Source organism: Lissotriton helveticus, chromosome 11, assembly GCF_964261635.1.
Source record: "Lissotriton helveticus chromosome 11, aLisHel1.1, whole genome shotgun sequence".
Classification (NCBI taxonomy): domain Eukaryota; kingdom Metazoa; phylum Chordata; class Amphibia; order Caudata; family Salamandridae; genus Lissotriton; species Lissotriton helveticus.
This window is the reverse complement of record NC_136072.1, coordinates 630,413,309-630,435,644: the sequence shown is the minus strand read 5'-3', so window position 1 is coordinate 630,435,644 and position 22,336 is coordinate 630,413,309. Positions and strand designations below refer to the sequence as shown.

Below are 22,336 nucleotides of genomic sequence, written 5' to 3'. Positions count from 1 at the left end.
TGTCCAGGCCCCATTTGGCTGAGTTTCGGTCAGCTTCAGGGGGTCAGACTCTTGTCTGTGGCAGAGGCATCCATTTTGTGGATCTAAGGCCCTTTTAGAAATTAACCGCATTAAAGCAAAGTAACATGTCTTACCCCTCTAGAGGGGTGGAATGCTATCCCTGTCGCCAGAACTGGCGAGGGGATAGTATTCCAAATTGTATGACACATTACACGACATGTTTTGATAAAGCCAAACCAAAGTTGCTATATAACCGCGAGGATTATAAGGCACTTAAGAGTATATGGTATGGCATTATCCTGAAACAGCTTAGGGAGTTGTTCCCGACAGCTGCAGACAGGCTCAGCTCATGCTAGAGCTCCATCTCACATGAAACCACGCACTCTGCCTCCAGGATTGATGAGGCCTTCCATAGGAGTGGCTCACAGGTTAATATGTGTCCAGATATAGGTTTAGATATAGGTATACTATATCTAAGCAAGGGGTGATTACACCACCTTACCCCAGCTGAGTGATCAACCAGTTGTGTCAATTTAAGAACCAGCCAGGGGTGGCAAAAGATATGCTGCAGCCTCTGGTAGGCCTTGGTGGCCCCTATGCCCTGGGCACCTATAGTGCATTATACAGGGGCTGACAAGGAGTCAATTTCCAATTGTGGTATGTACCTAGGGTACATGGAATCCATTTTACAGAGAGAGCAGATGGCCTGGGGCCCTGATTAGCAGGGAACCAGGTCAACTAAGTCAAAAAACCAGCTAAACACAGGCAAAAAATCTGGGGTAACCATAGTCAGGTAGCCACCTTCCTACATCATCCTTTGCCTGAACATGAATCTATCAGAAGATTGGAATTCGTTAATAACTCCTTTGTGCAGCTTCTGCAACAGCATCAGTTAGTAGTGAACACCACTAATTGCTGGGTGTGTGGTCTTATGCATCATACCACGGATAAGGGTATTCCTTACCTGGTTCTGCCATTCAGCTATAATGGATCTGTATGGGCATATAGGACGATGTTTATTTATGCCCATGAAGTTTACCCCCTGCGTTCTATGAAAGATAATCCAAGTAATAGTGCTCTAGTGAAAGGAATAGTAGATATGATTAGAGGAATCGATTCCTATGAGACTATCCCTAAAGATGAGACACTAGCTTATATTGGTTGGAACGTGACTGGATATGGTGTTAGTCTGAGTGAAAAGCAGCGAAGGGAAAAATCATCCCCGATTTGAATCGTGCCCCATCGTGGTCATTTTTGTCTGCAAGGTAATGGCAAGAATCCGAGAGCTCAGTTAGGGAAGAGTGTTTGTACTGAGACGTATGTTTTTGCGTCCCAGACTTCCCCACCGTTTTTAGCAGCTAAGGGTACGTATTTTGTGTGCCATAATAGAGCATATACATGGTTGCCCCTATTTTTTCGGGAGCATGTTATGTTTCGTATCTGTTGCCCCCTACGTATACTGCAGCGGCAGATTACCACAGAACTAGAGTAGTTAGAGGTGTCTTCAGTAAGGAAGATACTTCAGGACAAGAATTGGGAGATTTTCTTAAGGGTTTCCTGCCGTTTTGGGGACCTATGGTTAATAGTAGGAACATACGGCAATTGACGAGAGTGGTTGAGTCCACCGTAGCTGAGACTGCCGGCGCCCTTAGTAATTTGACTGCTGAGCTCCAATCGGATCGTCTTATGACGTTGCAGAATCGAGTTGCGTTAGACGTCATACTTGCAGACAGAGGAGGGGTATGTAAATTGATTCAATCGAGCTGCTGCATTTTTATTCCAGACAATGCTCCTACAGTGTACCAGGCCATTCCAAGCTACATAATATCTCTGAGTCTGTACACGTGGACGAAGGAGATTGGTCGTTGATGGGATGGTTTTGGGGACTGTTATCCACCTGGGGATGGAAGATTCTGATGATCATTGGGATGGCTTTAGCGATTCTTTTCCTGTTCTGTCTTTGCGTGCAGTGTGCTCCTGCTATATGTGGCCTCTGTGCTACTACGAGTGCAAGGAGACCTGTCCCAAAAGAAGTACTAAGTAATAGGATTATGCTCCAGCAACATCTTGATGATCTGATGAATATAGACCTGGACTCAGATTGACGTGAGTTTAGGTTCTTGCCTATGTAAGGGCAAAAGGAGGGTCTGAGGTTCCGTGAATTCTCAACCCATTTCATAAAGGTCATGGTTTCGTTACGAATTTGATATTAGCGAACCGTAACTAGTTAGTGCGGCAAGTACAAGTGTTTTCGTCATGTTAGACCGATGGGTTCACTACGTATTTAGGGATTTCGTTCTGAACCCTTGGGTTCCATTTTGTGTATGGCAGCCATTTTGTGGTTGCCCTCACATAGGCCGATGACTGTGGCTGAACTAGTCTTTTAAGGACATGTACACCTTAGCTCGAGTTCGTGCTGACTCCTGTTTGACCTGAGTGAACTGACCCTGTTGCCTGAAGCTGACCTTGTTAAACCAGTTCCTGCCCTTTAGCTGATCAAGATTAAGGATCAGAGCACAGGACATCATAAAGTTTTACTGCACACAAATATGCCTTATCCTACTCTCACCTGTTTCTGCTCCTTTCTTTATGGTCTATTTATGAGTGGGTTGTGGCCTTTTTTATTATGGGTTCATGCGACCTGTCTAAAGAAGAATGTTGGGTTTGACCGATGATTGATCATGGGCTGGGCAACTGAAAAGTGGGTTTTACCGTCATGCGATACCTCTGGTGTGGATACATGTGATTGGACAGTTTGTAAATGTTAGGTATTTGTCTGGAATGTGATTTTTGGCATAAAAAGGGATGACTTGCTTTGTAAAATTGAGCAGTCTCCGGAGAACTTATACCGTGATGATTTCTAGGACTTCTGTTACTGGCTGCAGTCAATAAAATCGATCTTTGACGTCACCACGAAAAGTCCCGTGTCTCTGTACTCTAAGACAGGTGAACCCGAAGACTTTGGGCGTGCCCCTGGCGCCGCCGGGTCTTAAATAACCCGGTTCTTCAGTTATCCCTTCCTGTACAGAAACAATCCTGCCTATTTTGGTGCTAGGCAGCAATTTGTGCACAAACGAAAATGAAAAGGATAAGAATGCACTGTATTACATAAATATGGTGCATTCCTGCCCTTTCACATTGGCATAGGGCAGCGCCGCAAGAAGACCTGTAGCACTGCCGTACGCTAATTCCTCATAAATGAGGCACTTTGTTTTTAGCTCCACCATTGATTACACCCCCACGCTCACTGACCTTTGGTTTGCTAAACACTGTTTAATATTATTTCCTCACCATAAAAATGATTTGCTGTGGGAAATGGGGGCTATTATGTTTGTCAAAGATGAGGAGTTCCAGGTTCTAGAAATGTTTGTCAAAAGGGGGTTCTTATGCCTAAAAAGGTTTGACAAGGGGGTCTCAGCATCAAAAAGTTTTAAGACCTCTGCTCTGGTGTGTGAACGCATTGTATTTGTTGGTCGTAAAAGGGGAAGGAAGCATATGTGCACATTTGAAAGCTTTTCTCCCACCTCCTCCCTCCCGTCTAGCTTACTCTGTCCACAAATCACCCCTCCCCATTATTTGCTTTATACCCCCACTGTAATACGTTTCGTGAGGATGCCGGTGTTGCCCTGTATCATGTGTTTTGATTCCTGATCAAACTACTCCCAGCACCACCCTGCCTCTGCTTTTCCCCTCTGGTCATGTTTGTTTCTTCATCCCTTCAAAATGTAGGTATTATGTGGAAAGGGCTCTTGTTTCTTTATGCTTCCAAGCCGGCCCCCTCTGTACGCTCGGCTCGTAATTACAACATGGAAAGTCAAATAACCAAGGGGCATATTATCAAGGAACGGTGTTACAATTATCGCCGCTTTAGCGGCAGAAAACTGCTGCTAAGGCGGCGATAATGGGCTTGATAATACACCCTTGAGAATTCCAATAGAAGCCCATGTTCTGCTGTGAACATGGGCTTCTATGGGAATTCTCAAGGGCATATTATCAAGCCCATTATCGCCACTTTAGCAGCAGTTTTCTGCCGCTAAAGCGGCGATAATTTTACCTCAGTTCCTTAATATGCCCCCAAATTCGTTATTGGGACACACAGGAGGACAGAAACAAGTGCTTAACTCTGATCCATCCTGCCCAATTCCGGTTGTGATAATTGCAGCAGTCAGAAACCACCAGCTTCACTTCGAAGTGCCACTATACTCTCTCTTGTCCATATCGAGGCAAGGGAAATGCATGTCATTACTAACCAAGCCTAACCTTGTGACTAATACTAGCACTGTCCATCCCCCCCCCCCCCCCCCCCAACTTACAGGGTTAGGTAACTGATTGCATGCAGCCAATACTTAAAATAACTATTATCCGTGTTGTGATCTTTGTCAGTTAATTGCTCACTGGTTAGAATGAGTCTATGCTTATAAAGATGTTGTGCTTCTGCGATTATACCTAGAGGGCAGTTAGTGACTGCTACTCATGGGACAGTTAATCGCTTTCCTCCGGGAATGAGTAATTGTTGCACTCGGTTTGCGATCTGTGCTTTGGTTGCATGTTGTCCCTCGCCTATTTTATTAGGTCTTGCATAAGCAGCTATGGTGTCAGCATTAGAAAACTTGGCGATAATTGAAGTAGTAGCTGTCTCTTTTAGGTGCGTTTCACGATCTGTCCCTTGTTTTTTCAATATCGCCATTTACAAAGACTCTTGGATTTAACCCGTTACTAGCTGCGAATCTGTTACTTACTGGGAGTTGCCGTCTTCTATAAAAACTCCTTTAAATCAGAAACCATTTGTGCAGAAAGTATAGAGGGTGCGGACATCTTGGGGGTCAAGCTCTGCTCTGCCACCAATTGCCTGGCAATACTCATCGTCTATCGCCCTCCTAGAACTCCCCCAGCCTTTCTTGAGCCTTTTCTGGGACTGGTCCATGACCTTTGCACAAGGTATGAGGGGCTTGTGGTAATGGGAGATTTCAATCTCCACTGGGAGGAGTCCACCAAAGACGCAATGTCCAAACAGTTAGATGAGGCTATGACCGCGCTAGAACTAACCCAGATAGTGACAGGCCCTACACACAAGAAAGGTCACACATTGGATCTGATTTGGACCTCAGTCCCGGTGCTGAGCCCGGTCACTATCTCGCCTTGCATATGGTTGGATCATCACCTGCTGCAGGGTAAATTAGCATTCCCGGGGCAAGGAGAAATCCCCACCGCCGAGTGGCGGGTGGTGAGAAGGTGGAATTCAATCAATATTGATACTCTATAATCTACATTAGAGAAATCCTCCCACCTTAATAGACCACCAGAGGATGACGTGGATCGGGCCAGCCTCAAACTGTCACTAAAACTGAAAAATGCCATTGAGGCAGTGGCACCTGCACGAAGGGTAAAAATCCGGGACAAAGGAAAAGGGGCCCCCTGGTTTAATGATGACCTGAGACTCCTGAAACGCTCCCTGCGCCAGAGCGAGAGAGCTTGGCGAAAGGGGTATGATCCTAATTCCCAAGCTTTGTATGCAAAAAAGCTCACCACCTATAAACAAGCTATTAGGACTAGGAAAGGTGCGTTTTACGAAAGCAGAATTGCGACAGCACCCAATCCCCAAAAAGAAATGTTCAAAGTCCTTACAGAACTGAGGAAAAAGAAGGAACAGCCCCCCTCCTTCACGCAAGAAGACTGCCATAAATTTCAGTCATTTTTCACCACCAAGATATCTACCCTCCTGACAGAAATCGAGTCCACCCCTAGACTGGAATGCCCAGGAATTACTCCGATACATACCCCCACAGTCACCCAGCCCCTAACTTCACTACCCTTACTCACCAAAGAAACTCTGGAAAGAGTGATGAATCAAGTCAAATCAGGTTCACCGGCTGACCCCTGTCCTCCTAGGGTCTTCAAACAAGCATGGCCAGGACTGGAGGATGATATACTATCGCTTCTAAACAGCTCCCTCACTTCCGGACAGGTTCCTTCTAACCTCAAGGAAGCCCGATTGATTCCTCTCTTAAAAAAGGTAGGGGCTGATACCAAGATCTTAAAAAACTACAGGCCCATTTCACAACTGCCTTTTTTAGCCAAAATACTGGAGCAGCATGTGCTGCCTAGGCTCTCTCACCACCTTGAGGTCAATTCCTTGCTGGAACCCAACCAGGCCGGCTTTAGGGCCCACAATAGCACGGAATTGGTCATGCTTTCCGTGCTAGACGACCTGCGACGTAAAGCAGATAAAAAAGACCCCTGTGCCCTGGTGCTGCTTGACCTCTCCGCGGCATTTGATACGGTCAATCATGACCTACTTCTGTCGCGGATGTAGGACTTCGGTATCCAGGGCACGGCCCATGCCTGGCTGACCTCGTTCCTTGGTGAACGGGTTCAGAGAGTACAACTGGATGACCTGGTATCAGAGGCAGCAAGGATCACATGTGGAGTTCCACAGGGCTCGGCCCTGTCACCCTTGATGTTCAATGCATATCTGCAGCCCCTCAATTCATCACTGAATCAGATGGACTGCAGTATATACAACTATGCTGATGACACTCAGATCATCATTCAAATTGGTAACACTCCAACAGCAGATCAAAAATTGTAAAACATCTTAAAATTCACCGTCAATTGGATAACGGCAAACTCTTTAAAAATCAATCCTGATAAGACGGAGGTGCTTGCAATCATGACATCATCTAGCCCTTGGAGTGACCTCCTATGGCCCACTGAATTAGGAAACCCCCCAGTACCGGCAGAAACAGTTAAAAGCCTCGGAATAGTTGTAGACGCCAACCTCACTATGTCAGCCCAGGTCTCAGCTGTAGTGGGCACTTGTGTGGGCCTAATGAGGCAACTGCGCAAACTGTCGCCCATCCTGACGGCGGACACTCTCAGGAGAGCAGTATCAGCACTAATCCTGGCACGGCTGGACTACGGCAACGTCATGTATGTCGGTACTCCAAAAAAACTAATGAACAGACTTCAGATTGTTATGAATGACGCGGCCAGACTCATTTTTAACAAACCAAGAAGGACCCATGCCACCCCCCTTCTTCGCAAACTTCATTGGCTGCCAATGAATCAACGGGCCAAGTTCAAGGGCCTATGCATTACGCATAAAGCCTTATATGGGCAAGCCCCTAAATACATTAAGGAACGTCTTGTCCCGTATGCCCCCAGCAGGAACCTACGATCAGCAGAAGCAGCACTACTGATCTGCCCACGGTTCAAACTGTCCTCTATAGGAGGACGCACGTTCTCCCATACAATCCCCAGTGCATGGAATAAACTGCCTGAGAACCTGCGCAAAGAAACAAGTCTGTTGCCTTTCAGAAAAAAGCTAAAAACCGTGCTATTCCAGGAGGCATGGGGTACCATCTAGTTTGTTCCCCTAAAACATCTCTGTGTTCACTTGTGTCTACTCTCCGCTTAGCGCTTAGAGACCCCTGGGTGATAAGGCGCTCTACAAATCAAAAATACAAAATACAAAATACAAAAATACAAATACTGACTGTGTGCTTAACGTTGGAACAGTGCATCACGCTACTATAAACTGCATATATGTCCTGCATCTGATCCCGGGCAGTTTGTTTTACCAAAGATAATCTAGAGTGCTAGAGATGCTTTTCATTGTTGGGCTGGTCCAAGATGTTTCCACCGAATACATAGACTAGCAACTTGGTGAGATTTGGGGTAGCCCATAAAAAAAAATATTTCTGTAGGATCCCATTGGAACATGCGCCCTGAGCAATGGTTTCTTAAATTTTTATCTCATGCAAAGAAAGGATTTAGCTCCTTAAAGTAAGATTGTCTATGGCATCTGTGTGCACTGTTTTTTAGTTTTACCACAAACTTCAGTTGTTACTTATGAATTTTTTTACTTCAGAGTGAATATGTGCATTAAAAACAAAAACGGAAATCCTGCTTTTATAACAAAATACCATCTGATGACAATGGGCACAATTTTACATTGCAAATTCATCTAAAGATGTAGTTGTGGCAAGCATCTGTTCCTTAATCAGACTGCATGACCATCTGTATAGTAATTGTATCTATTCAATCCCTGGTGGCACAACATTCAGAGTAATATACTGCATCGCTAAACACATATAAGGTCCCAAACGCCACTGCACTTAAAAACAAAACACATAGGTGAAAGACATTGTCATTTACAATGCCAAGAACTGTAACTCTCGCAATTGTGAGAACTATTGCATTGCAAATGCTTTTTTTAAATATATAGTCAATGATTTAACAACTGTTGTTCAGCTCAACCCGAAACATTGCCACCATGTGGTGGACTGTCATAAGTGCAGTGTTGATAATTAAGTGCTGTTGCCTAACGAAAACCATCCCCTCAAATTAAGCTCTGCTTAAGTACAGCTTTCATTACAATTACTCCCCTCCATTTTGCTTCATTCCCTTGCTTTTTCTCTGTTTACCACTTCTTCTCACCATGTGATACTCAAACACTTTCACTCACAGTGTGATACACCGTTGTCTCCTTCACAATGCTCTAGGTATACAGAGCGTATCCACATCTGTCCAGAGGGCAGTCACTGTGTCTTCAAGTGAAAATCCAGTAACTTGTGGGGCCGTGGAAGGGATTCTTATCAAGCAGGTGTTTGAATCAGGTAAGTCTCCTGCTTGCTAAGAATATGACATAACTAACCAAATAAATATATGGACGTTATGTGCTTGTATGTGTACATAAGTGTCTCTGTGTGTGCACATGCGTGCATATATATGCATGTGTGGAGAGAGAGAAAGAGATACAACAGGTAGGTCTGTCGCAAATATCTATATTGTGCAGACAGATGTAAGCCAATACATTTTAAGACTGTTCTAAGGCAATCTATTACACCTGTGGATGTGATGAAAGCAGACCTTGAAATGACCATGTACGACAGATGGATGTTAACAAATAATGCCTCTAGAGGATTGATTAACATTGGGTGCTGCATTACTGCCAAACGAACATTACTGTTGTTTTCATTCTTTTTCAGGTGCATCGAAGAAATGCATTAAAGTCGGAGAAGAGTTATACACCCAAAGAAATACTGAAGAGGCTGCAGGAAAAAACAAGAGTCGCATTCTAAAGTCTATCTTCCGAACACACGAACCACACGTGACACAGGTCCATGATTCAGTGGAGGACACTCCTTCTCACTCCAGTTCAACTGAAGCACAGTAAAATAGATTAGGAAAGTGGCATGGAAATTGGTAAAGCAAACAAGACACAAGTAAACTTGGCAGAGGAATCCAGGAGGTGGGCCTGGTCCTTTGAGAGTGAGGTATAAGGTATTCGATGGCCATTTGTGATTGGAAGTATGAGGTTAAAGAGTCAGTCACATTAGATAATGACAATAGTAAGGGAAGGCATGACCAGAACGAGGAAGATTCGTGACATGGCAGTGCGCCTTTAACCTGCTAAGGGGCATATTCAGTAATTTAGGGGCCTGGTAAATGATTTTCAGTCTAAGGTGTCATTTATAGTTTTGCAGAGCAGGAGCACCGCCGTAAATTGGTAGTGCACGGCCATGTCAAATTTGTGGTTCTGCTTCCCCAGTCATATGTGGGGGTACCCCTGGGTAAATGTTTTCACAATATTAGGAGGGCAACCTAATTCCCTTGTTCACATTGAACTTTTCAATTCGAATTGCATGTATCTGTAATCACTTTTTTTGTTTTCAATTACTTTCCATATTTAGTTTTTCAACTAATTTCCAGATGTTGGTGTCTTTTTCAATAAAGTTCTTTTTAATAAGTATCCAATTCCATCACACTTAAAACAGACCCAGCCAACGTGTTTCATCCCTTATAAGGACCTCATCAGGGCAATTTGATTTATCCTCCTTCTCAAAATTCTTCTTTTCCATTCATTCCCCATTTAAATGTCTGTGCTCTTTTCGATCAGCCGTTAGGCGTGTGTGTCCTAGTCCTTTCTGATCGATCTGGGTTTTGATTAGCAGAGCCTCAGCCCGCTCCACTGGTGGAAACACTTGACTTGGTGGCCTGTCCACCACTGGGTCACCAGTATAAAATGGTGCACACCTTACCCAATTTAGGGCAGCAAAAGTCACTAGACTACTCTTTGCTGGACTACCGTGCCATGTATGGCATTCTTGACTTGATCGCTAGGTGGAGGGGAAAAACTCCCTGTAGTTAGGACCATTGATTTTTTTTTGTTTTTCAACATTGGAAGTTTATTTTTGAAAGAAAAAAACATTTGCAAAGCGTGCTTAACAAAAACGCCATCCGCTGGGTAAAACCTTCAGTCTTCTGAGCAACTGCAGCGGATGTTGTGGAGGCTTTTTACATCCTCACCATACAGGGCGCATCTAGAAATAGGGCAAGTGGTTTTTCACCAAGTGAGCAGAGGCCATGGCCTACACTGACCTGGGATTAAATTTCCCTGTGAGACAGGAACTTGAGCTTACTTATTTTGGGAATTTGAGAAGGTCACAGAATAATCCACAAAAATGCTACAGAAGATTGGGAGTATGAAGAGTAGTCAATATACTCTTTCTAATAAACAGAAAGATTGTCAGGGAATCTGTAAAGAGACTAAGAGTAAGCATGGGAAGTATGGGACTCTGAGTGATATATATGCAAACTCATTAAACGGAAATTAGAGATTGGAAACGAGGAAAAAGACACCATGGCTTGGCCCAAGGATATAAGAGACTGACAAGCTACACACTTAACTTAGATTGTAAAACGGATGTTACTGCTACAGCAGGAGAATCACTAAAACTTGCATCCAAACTCCAAGAACAGTGGGGAAATCAGTCAAAGAGTTTCAGGCCTATCAACAGTCTTTACAGCATTAAATTATGTTTGAAATATTACATATTCTGTACCATACATATGCTTCAATTAAACATGGTAGCACAAAACACTAAATATTGGGCTTTATCATGATTATAGCTGCATTTAATGTTGCAGATGATTATATGTTTTGAGCGAATGTCAATCTTCCAATAGAAAGCAATACTGTGCATATGAGACTTAAGTAGCTACATAACTTAAGTCTTAATTATTGATCTGCCTTTTGAGCTTGGACTTTACTGAAGGAATGGATATTATCTCATCCTCAAAAACTGCTCTGATTTCTAGAACGTCTGTCAATTTTCACAGTCTGAAGTATACCATTTGTAACTTGGGGAGTTGGTGCGATCTAGTTCCTTGAGAATCCAATTTTGAAAATGTCTCTGTCACAGAATGGGAAAAAAACAAAGCTTCAGGGCAGCATATAGTAGATTATTCTAGCCTTGGTTAATTCTAGACGAATGGCTGCTAATATGGTTCCTTTGTTTAGGCCTAGCAATCCATGCTAAGTTAAGGCCTCCACTTTATCAATCGTTTTCATGGAAGTTGGGAAGTACACATGGGGTCCATTATTTACTACACTGTAACTTTCTCTGAAAAAGCCTTATCAAGTGGTGATACAGGTCCTAAACCTACAGATCAAATTCAATTTCTGGTTGATTATTAACCCCATTTGTCTATCCTCAAATACGTTTCTCAGCTTGCGTTTATTAGTGCCTTGTGCCTTTAAACTTTTATGCTCCGAGCAAGAGTGCATGACATTTGTAAGTATTGATTAGAAAGATTAGATCCAGACACATCACTCCTAATTAATGACCTAGAAGCAGCCGGTCTTCTACAAATGGTAAAAGATCCCACCCATCAAGCGGGTCATACCTTAGATGGGCTATTCACTAGCAACCCTCATATCTCCGTTACTCAGGTAATCCCCCTAATCTGGACGGATCATGCAGCTGTCTGCTTCTCTGTTAATATGACTCCCACCATATTGCCTGCTACTTCCTCCAGTTCAGTCTCGTTTAGGGATTGGAAACATATTAACATTGCTCTACTAGAAGAGCTGTTGCTCGATAGCACCCTGCCAGATACACAAGATCCGGCACTAGCATCCTCCAACTTTCTGAGCACTTTAAACACAGCATGCAACAAATTAGCCCCGGTCAAAACCTTTCACTGCAAGAGAAAGCGGCCCTCAGCCCAATGGTTCACGGAACCCTTACGAATACAGAGACAATACTGCAGGAATCTGGAGAGGCAGTGGCATCGCAGTTTTAGTCCCGCCGACAAAACAACTTATAAAAACGCTCTCTCCATCTATAAAAAACGTATTACATCAGAAAAAAAGCCTATACTACACATCTCAAATTAACCAGGCAAAAAATTCGGTAGGAGAACTATTTCAGGTTGTCACCCGCTTGTCTAATCCCCCGGCCCCGCGTTTAGAAGGATCTCAGGATCTTTCGGCCTCCCTGGCCAAATTCTTTGAGGTGAAAGTTAGTTCCATCTTTTCGACTTTCGCTCACCCCTCTCCTGCCCCCTCACCCAAAGCACTCCCCACCCCCATAGTATCAAACTTCGCAGCTTTTGAACCAACCACCCAGGAACATATTCGACAACTTGTGGCCTGCACTAAATCGGGCTCCCCTCTTGACCCATGTCCGCCCACGATCATGAATCGCATCCCGGAGGCTATTTCACCTGCCCTAACTTCAATCTGCAATACAATGTTCCTAACAGGCACCTACCCATCTGTCTGGAAGGAGGCTATTATCAAGCCACTTTTAAAAAAAACCTCCTTGGACCCTCTTCTCCCCGCCAGCTATAGACCTATTGCGTGTCTCCCTTTCCCAGCTAAGATATTTGAAAAAATCATGAATACGCAACTTTCAAAATTCATTGATGATAATAACCTATTAGATGATACACAATTTGGGTTCAGAAAAGGCCACGGAACGGAGACAGCGCTGCTTAAAGCAGCAGACGAGATAAGGGCCACAATGGACAAGGGAGGATCGGCGGTTCTGATACTCCTGGATCTCTCCGCGGCTTTTGACACGGTCGATCATGTCACTCTGATCGACCGTGTCTCAGCACTAGGAATTAAAAACAAAGCCAAAGAGCTCCTTACCTCGTTCCTGGCAAACCGGCCTCAGACAGTTAAAATGGGCAATTACACCTCCCAGACCTTTTTCCTCCCCTGCGGAGTACCACAGGGCTCCTCGCTAAGTCCGACGCTTTTCAATATCTATGTTGCGGACTTGGCGAGGGTTATAAAATCATACGGAATTGCCCTAACAACCTATGCTGACGACACCCAATTGGTGTTATCGGTATACAATAACGGTACTTCGGTCGCAGCAATTTCCAAGAGGGATTGCTGGCAATTACTTCCTGGATGTCATCTAACTGTTTGAAATTAAACTCTGACAAAACAGAGGTGATGACATTCGGGAACTTGCAACCCACCTGGTCCCCTCAGTGGTGGCCAACACAGATGGGTGCACCCCCCCAACCGGTAACTAAGGTACGCAACTTGGGAGTAATATTTGATAACAAGATGACCTTTCTCCAACATGCTAACTCGGTGGTATCATCTGCTTTCTTTATCCTAAAACGGATAAAAAAACTACTCCCATACCTGCCTCCATCCGCGGGAAAAATGCTAATGAGTACACTAGTGTTCTCACGAACAGACTACTGTAACTCACTCCTACTGAACTCCCAAGAAAAAGTCCTCAATAGATTGCAGACCGTGCAAAATACCGCAGCCAGGATTCTACTAACTATTCCAAAATTTACATCGACCTCCCCCTATATTAGACAGTTACACTGGCTTCCTATCAGGAGCCGTATTAAATTTAAAGCTCTATGTATAGCATATAAAGCCACCAATAAGCAAGGACCACTATTTTTACAAAAAGCTTTTGCTCCGCCTGAGTACTCAAGAACTCTACGCTCGGCATCAGCCCACTTGCTGAAAGTCCCACGCACAAAAAAGTCTAACTGGGGAGACAGATGTTTCACCACTTCAACGGCCAGGCTTTGGAACACACTACCATTCCATATAAAAACTGCTCCCACACTTCTGCAATTCAGAAAGAAACTTAAAACTTGGTTGTTCCCAGCATAAGCACTATTTTTTCATCACATGAGAGAGTTCCGCAACACTAGCGCCGAGACACCCGCAAGGGTATTTGCGCGCTCTAAAAATTGCATAAAATAAATAAATAAAAATAAGATGGTTGCCATTTGCCTACTTGGCTAATACGGTGATCATTTTTCGGAGAACTACTGCCTTGTGACCGTTCATAAAACATCATCAGTGAAGAACAGCACTTGAAGTCTTACATGTCTGAGACATGAAAGATTGATCATGATTTATTCCATATATTAAAAAAAGTCTCACATCAAAGTGTTAAACAGAAAAGGAGCCCTGACCCGCCCTTTCGCACCCCATAGTGGCAGTTTAGCCTGCTAAAGTTCTCCTTAGTTGGGGAAGTCCTTAGCAATGTACAGGAGTTGATGTGAAGTTGGGATACAAAGCATACTAAAATGGACGGGGCTTTCCTACTAAATAATTTGGACCTTAGCCAAATTTGGACCTTACAAAAATATAATCAAAATTATGGGTTGCTAATGCCCCTCCTCCAAAGAGTGATACCATTTTTTTCATACTTAATATGAGGGCCTAGCTCATCCATATAAATTCAAAGTTAAAGGTGTAAGTAATTGAAAATAATGTTTTGGCAAATTCCGTATCACCTCTCTAACCAACAGTGTGCATAATCAAGGGAGTAGCCAGAAACTTAAAATGTCCCCACTTTGAACCAAAGCTCTAATGGTACCAAGCAAACAAAGAAAGTTATCACGACCCTCCCCGGAAGAGTCCACTTGTCTCTTCACCCAAGCATCAATCCATTCATCAATTCATCCTTCCGTCCACCTGCTGATGTCCACCATTTCACCTTTACATTCTGTCATCCTTTCATTCTTTCATCCATCATTCAGTCTTTCACCATTCCGTCCGTTCCCTCATCCATCTCCAAATGTATTCATCAAACCCATCCACCCACCCACCCATCATTTCACCTATCCATCTCTCCATCTACCCTTTCACTCATCCATCTTTCCATCCATCCTTTCAGTCATTCATCCATCCATTCACTCATCCATTCATCTAGCCTTTCACTCCATCATCTATCCATCTATCCATCCTCGCTTTCACCCACCAGTTATCCACCCTTTCACTCGGCTACCCAACCTTTCACTAATCCATCCACCCTTCCACCCATCTACCCACTTATCCATCCATCCATTTACCCTTTCACTCATCCATCCATTCACACTCTCTTTCACTCATCAATCCATTCTCCCATCCATCCATAACCGTTCTCTCATCAATCCATCCATCCATCCAACCTTTCACAAATTCATCCATCCTTTTGCTCATCCATCAATCCATCTATCAACCCTTTAATTCCATCCATCCACCCACCCTTTCATCTATCCATCCACCCTCCCTTTCATTCGCCCATTCATTCTTTCACTCATATATCCCTACATCTATTCTTTCACTCATTCATCCATCTGTCCAGCCACCTTTTCACTCACCCATCCATCCACCCTTGCATTCACATACCCATCCATCCATCCTTACACTCAATTTACCACTCATTCACCCACCTTTTCACGTTATTTATAAGCCTTTTGGAGTTGCAGACAGAAGAGGTGCATCAAATACTCCACAGCCTCTGTAGCTGTCAAAAGAGGGAGGTTCATGACGCCCCTGACCATAATGATCATCAACATTATTTGCTGATTGCGTTCATTTTATGCATCTCTAAAATGTTCCAACTGCTGCATTTTTGCCCACCTACTCTACTCTAAGTTACCCAATCTTCAGACCACCTATCCGATCCACTGCTTTCCTCTCTCATCTTACATTTTTTATATTAATATTGTGTATTCTTTTAGAACCTAATGCACACATCAAATAACACCTTCAGTCATCTGCATTTCTTCCCAATGCCTTGTATGCCTTATTGGCATATCCTGTTTTGCATCCTGATTCCTGATGTTCCTTAATAAATGCTTACTCTTCTAAATCTCCTGCATGGACCATTATCATTAGTAATAATAATAACAGTATCCCCTTTTATTGCTCCCTATACTCCATTGTCCATTATTAATCTCTGATTGTGCCTTCAAATCTCCGCTGTTGCTCCCAAATCTTCTACACATGCTGCTTAATTTTGTGTACTCTTCATTATTCTTCTATGGATCTCCCAGGTCTCTGTAGCCATCATTAATCACCCCAACTCATTCCCCATATTTCCCATCTCCCCTGTATTGCCCACCAATATTTTATATTCTCCAGCAATTTCCCTGTTTCTCCCAGGTTTACCATTACACTACAAGTAACTGTTGTAATCTTTCTACCTCATTGTAGAATGACAACCTCAGTTGCAGTCATTCGAGCCAACTTGCTGCTGCTCCAGTCACTGACCAGGTTTCCCATCAGGTAAATATTGGCTAACATTGGTCTGAGAAAATATTTGAGGGCAAACGATGTTGACTGTCCAATGCGGATCTAGGAACCTGTAGCCCCTTTTAGACATGGGTTACTGTGAACTAATGCAGTGGACCTCAGAAATGTAGGATTGTGAGGTTTCGTAAATAAGGTGGATAGGGGGCACTTTCCAGGGTAGCCTCTGTTGTCAGCCTTGTATTGTTTACCTTGACTGCTTGATGGCTAAATTCACCTTTGTGAGTAAGACTGAGACTGGCCACCTCCAAGAAAGTTGTTCTTGTTGTCTAGCTCTGGGAGGGTTGTGCGACCATAGAGGATATTGAAGGTGTTTGGTGTGGGCATAGAGTGGAGACCGATGTGTTAAGACATGGGAATTCAATAGGGCTGTGTCTTGGGTCTGACTTCGTAACCCCAAACTCCCTCGTCTAGTTCAGTTGCTCCTCATATAGAGTTTAGATTGCTGAGTCTTTTCCACCAGTTCCTCTATGAGGGGCATCTTGTGATGTAAGAGATGGCAAAGGTGAGGAAGCAAGGGGGAGGTAGATGAGGAGTACATGATAGACAAGATACAACATTAACCTTGGCAGGGAAGGAGCTCTTGAACGTATTGTGTGGTGTAACTTCTGCGGTGTATAGGTGCGTGTGCTGTATTGTGATGGAGATTGTGCAGAGGATATGTGGCAGTTGTATTCTATCGCAATTTCGGTTCTACACTGGAGTCTGCACTTATCTTAGGTTCTGTTATTTTTACAATTGACAAGTAACCAGTTTTTGTTTCCCCATAAACCCTTTAAGAGTCATCATAATGTTGATTCTATTGAATGTAGGAGATTTAAAGTAGACAAAGGAGAAGTGCTAACCCTGTTTTATTCCATCATATGATCATTACAACAGTGACATATCAAGTTATTTTTTTTTCCTCCTGGTCAGAAGAACGATGATGATTGTGCTGTCTGTAGGGATGGCGGGGAACTCCTCTGCTGTGATGGCTGTCCCAAATCCTTCCATTTGTCTTGCTTGGTTCCACCCCTTACTCAGATACCCAGGTAAGATCTGGAGGGAGGCATCAACCACAAGAATGCTCAGATCATTTAAATTGTTTTGAAGGAACAAAGGTCACTATGACTGAGTGTGTTTGACTCTTGCACCCTGACCCTTCAGTATACATACAATAATTCATATAGGGCGGATTTGCTGCTATATATTTATTTGTGACTAAAATGATTGTACGAGGGTCACACATTATTGTCTGTATGATTTTTTGTCTTCTGTTTTTGTGTTTCTACCCACCTTTTTACTTGTTTTGTTAAATAAATGTGATATTATTTGCTTTCATGAACTTTGCATCTGGTTCTATTTTTTAATTTTCAGTAAATGTATGACTGTTGGTCATGGGGACCGTTGCTCCTTTAAAACAGTATGTACTTCTGGTCTTAATATATTATCGGGTTCCCTTTAATTTTTGCAGATTATTTCTACATTTCTTTGCTCCAGGTAAAATTATGTGTATATTTTCACTTGCTGTATACCTAAATGAATTCCAAAGCCTCAAACGAGAAATAGTAATACGAAATGTGACGCAGGAGGAAAGTAAGGTAGTTTAAGAATGAGTTTCTCTTAACACAACACAGCTCGAATGCCTCTAATAACAAGGAACCTTAACTCTTGACACAAGATAGAAGCAAAATGTATGACTGTACACATTTGCTTATGAGGATTGCCAAATATGTGTTATTGATAGCAGTCTAATTAGCCATGTCAACCTCAGCATTAAAACAGGCATTTTTCTGTTCCTCCATCATTTATTTACCTCTCGGGGATATAAGTGAGACCCTTAGAGCCCTGAAACATAGAAACTGGTTTGGTAAAAATCAGTGCCTTGTCTGTCAGGGACATCAACACAGTGGGCATTACTTGTAGTCAAAGTAGGAGAGGAATCATTATGGATGCCAATCGAGGTAGATGGACATAGGCACTATTGCTCAGGGTACTAGAAGCGACGGGAAAAGCTGGTCTTTTGGATTCATGGTCAGAATCCATCTTGGTTCCAATTTTCAAACACGGCGACCGCAATAGTCCATCGTGCAATCGCCTTATTTCACTACTGGACTCGTTGGGAAAAGTGGTTGGCCGCATTTTGCTAGAACGACTTCAGCACTGGACGGAAGATAATAACATCATATCTGACCTCCAGTATGGATTTAGGGAAGGCCTCGGTACCATCGAGCAGGTCCTCAACCTGACGTTACTCAGGAGCAAATATGTGGATGTGAAGGGCGGAAGATTGCATATGGCCTACCTAGATCTTACTGCAGCGTTCGACTGCGTAGGTCATACAAAACTTTGGGATATATTAACAGCAATGGGTGTTGAGCCTCAGTTGGTTAACTATCTGCGTGAAATCTATTCCAACGCGACTGCCAGAGTGAGATACGGCCTGTGGGGCCAATTATCCGCGCCCTTTAGGGTAGAGCGGGGAGTAAGAGAGGGCTGTGTCCTGGCCCCTTTTCGCTTTACACTCTATACAAACGGCCTGGAATTAGCCATGTTGGAAGGATGCCAGGACCTACCCCTAGTCCAGAATCGACCAATCCCCGCTCTCCTATACGCGGATGACGCAGTGATCATTGCTCGAACTCCCCTTGAACTCCAACGCTCCCTAAATCGATATAATACATTCATGTCGAACCTAGACTTAGAAATCAACATTAAACAGACTTTTATTATGACTTCTGGTCGGAAACTAAGAAAAGGAAATTACATCTATATAAACAACTCCAGGGTGGATCACACTTCCACTTATCCTAATCTAGGAGTTGTAATAGATGAAAAGGGGACCTGGAGGAGAGCAATAGAGGTCAGAAAACTGTTGTTCTTAAAATCCACAATGGCCCTAGTAGCTTTTATCCAGAGATTAGGAAAACGACCTCCGGAAGAAATGTTACGCATTTACCAGGCCAAATGCGTTACTACAGCCATTTACGGGGCAGGGGTGTGGGTATACGTACAGGCAGAAGCTATCCAAAAAGTGGAGAATAGCTTTCTAAGATTCTTACTAGCAGTTCCCAAAAGTACGTCCACATTTAGTTGCCATTTAGAATTGGGTATGTCTTATATTTCTGACATCATAAGGACTCAACCAATTCTTTTATGGCACCGTCTCTGGACCTCAAACAACTTAGCGTTTACCCAATCGGTTGTGACAGATTGTGTCATACTTGAAAACGCTAAAAAGATTCAGTGGCTACAATATGTTAGGAAGTTACAATATGATCTTGGCCTGGAGAAATACTATCACAACCCTCTAGAAATGGCACGGATTCCAAGGAAGACGTTAAAAAACCAATGTCTAATGTACTTAGCAGGTCTTCATTTGCTGACTGAGGTAAATAAAGCCTCTGTCCAGCATTCCCTGTTAATTCAAACATCCCTCACGATCCAGCCATATCTAACTTGGAAGTTATCCAGCTATGATAGATTTTTACTGACTAGATTCAGACTTAACATCTTCCATCGATTCGTTACTTTTCCAACGGTAAACGATTGATCAAAGCTGTTAAGCCACTGTCCCTGTGATGGAATATCCCCTCAATCGCTTTTACACCTAACCCTTTTCTGTAAATGTTATACTGAACCCAGAAAGCGTTAGCTCGTACCAATCCTAAAAAGTTTGGGTTTACGCCAATGTCGACCCGCTTTCATGGTTCTCCAACTTTTGGAATCAGATCTCTTAGCCATAAATATAGCTAGGTTCTTAAAATTTTGTATCCGACATAGAACTAATTTGTAACTTGAGACCTGATGTATTTTAAATTTCTGTCATATGTTTTTTCTTTTGATAATTAACTTTATTATGCATTTAAAACAACAAAGGAAATTCATTGGGTGCAGCTCATACAACACATACAGTTGAACATAATCATTGAGTAATGTAGGTCAGGTCATCCTTCTCCAGTCCATATAGAGATCTTGTCTCACCAGATATAAAGGCAGGATTCGCACAGTACATCCCCAATAACGGTGGGAGTAGATTGAACCACTCCCCCCAAATCCTATGGAACAGTTCCGTTGCTCCCCTGGCTTCTGTCATATGTTTTAAATCAAAAAACTCTGAATGTAAATTGTAATATGTAAATAATTTACAGTGATGATTTTAACCAATAATCTATGTATTTTTCTGGAAAATGTACTGTTTTAAGATGTGTATACTTTTATGGTCTTCTACAAATGAAACCGAATAAAGTAAATAATGAATGAATGAATGAATTAGATAGGCATTAGGTACATTTTGGTTCCCTACTAATATTTATTCAGAACATTTAAATCTTGAATATTGACTTCACATATTTATTATTGAATGCAGATATACAAATGTTCTTTACTTCAATGATGGATGCCAAGATGGTGAACATCTAGTGTAACCTCTCCAAACCAAGATGGTGTCCACATTATTAACAATCATATCTTAAATAGACTTGACCTAGAATGTGGTGGCCATTTTTAGACTTAAGTATATCTGGGTGCCTACCATGAAGAACCATGCTTTCCAATGGCTGTTTTCCATCTGATCATGTTTTGCTCAGGTGGAAGACTGAATTGTGGTACGACCACCATTGGAAAATTCTATTTGTTGTATCAGATGAATGTATTCAGTTAGACTAACTGTTGCTGGAAGGCCACCACCTCTGCTTGGAAGGACTTAACCATTTCTGCAAAGGCTGTATTATTTCATAGTTGATTCTATTGAACTGAAATTCTATTTTAGGTTGTGTAGTATCAATCATCCATGCCTTCTAAAGATTTTGAACCACATACCTGATTTGGTGTTTCTGAATGTACTGCAAACTGCATTTGATATTTAAGGTAGTTGAGGGAATATTTTCTACATGCATATAGAATCACACTGCAGAAGGATTAGATTTTAGACTAACATTTCATATTGTATATTATAAGTGAATCGTTTGTAATCACAAGCAAATACCACTGCAGAGTGTTACCCACCTCTAAATGTATATTGTACGCGGAATTCTAGGTAGTTTAATTCAAGTGACTATACAGTAAATGTTGTTTGTTGACTTTCTTCAGGACTTGAATGCATGAGACAAATCCATACCAATTTCCGATTCCCCTGTGTCTTAGCCTCCCAAAGTACAATGTAGATGAGGTGGCACAGAATCAATGTCTAGACATCTTTGCAGTAGAACCATGAGTCTGACATGGTCTAAAGTCAGGAATAAATTCAAGGATCTTTGCTTTGTTCACAGTTCCTTCAAGGAAAAAGTACCTGAGAGAAACTCGGTCTTTGTTTCAACTCAGCTAGGGCCTTCCACTCATAGACCAACAACCAGACCAAGCAACATCCTTTAAAACAAATGAACCTTGGAGGAAGTTTACTGGTTGTCTAGGGCCCAAGACCGTGAAATGCCGAAAGCCCCTCCTTAAAACCCAAGCTAAACCACACACACTGCAGGAAACTCTTGAAAACCACACTGTTTCGTTTTCATTCTAATCGAATTACTTTATTTATAGAGACATTTGATGTCAGGTCATCAGCTACCTGCACTAACCCTTGCTAACTGAGCAACTCCTCACCCTTGTTCACTTCATTCTAACTTAATTTGACTGTATTTTGGACCCTGAATTATCTGAAAAGTTACACGCAAGCCCACTATGATACTCCAGATTAAAAAAATGAATAAAAAATACCACTACTGTGTTCTATATCAGGGTACACTCTAGGAGCCATTACATCAATATTGCCAGCTAGTAACACAAATTGGGAAGTGGTACTTAGATCGCAAAATGGTCAACCAAAAATGAGTGAAAATCATGATCATTAAAGCAGACCACATGATTTTTTTTTTAAATATATTTTATTCATGAAAGCTGACCACATGATAAAATCTAAATTGTGTTCCATCTTAGTAGAAGCTTAGTTGGCCAATCACTTAATAGCTATTTAACACTTTCAGTATTCCTCATACCAACTGT

At 42.6% G+C, this 22,336-nt stretch overlaps 1 protein-coding gene across 1 annotated transcript in view; it reads left to right on the top strand.

Moving 5' to 3' along the window:
* The window catches only part of LOC144790864 (autoimmune regulator-like), a 154,272-nt gene that overhangs the window by 92,418 nt on the left and 39,518 nt on the right, over nt 1–22,336 (top strand). The window contains exons 6-9 of the mRNA XM_078665524.1: nt 8,505–8,618; nt 8,991–9,112; nt 16,265–16,336; nt 17,276–17,391. Of these exons, the coding sequence (XP_078521650.1) occupies nt 8,505–8,618; nt 8,991–9,112; nt 16,265–16,336; nt 17,276–17,391 (424 nt within the window). The remainder of the gene's footprint in view (nt 1–8,504; nt 8,619–8,990; nt 9,113–16,264; nt 16,337–17,275; nt 17,392–22,336) is intronic.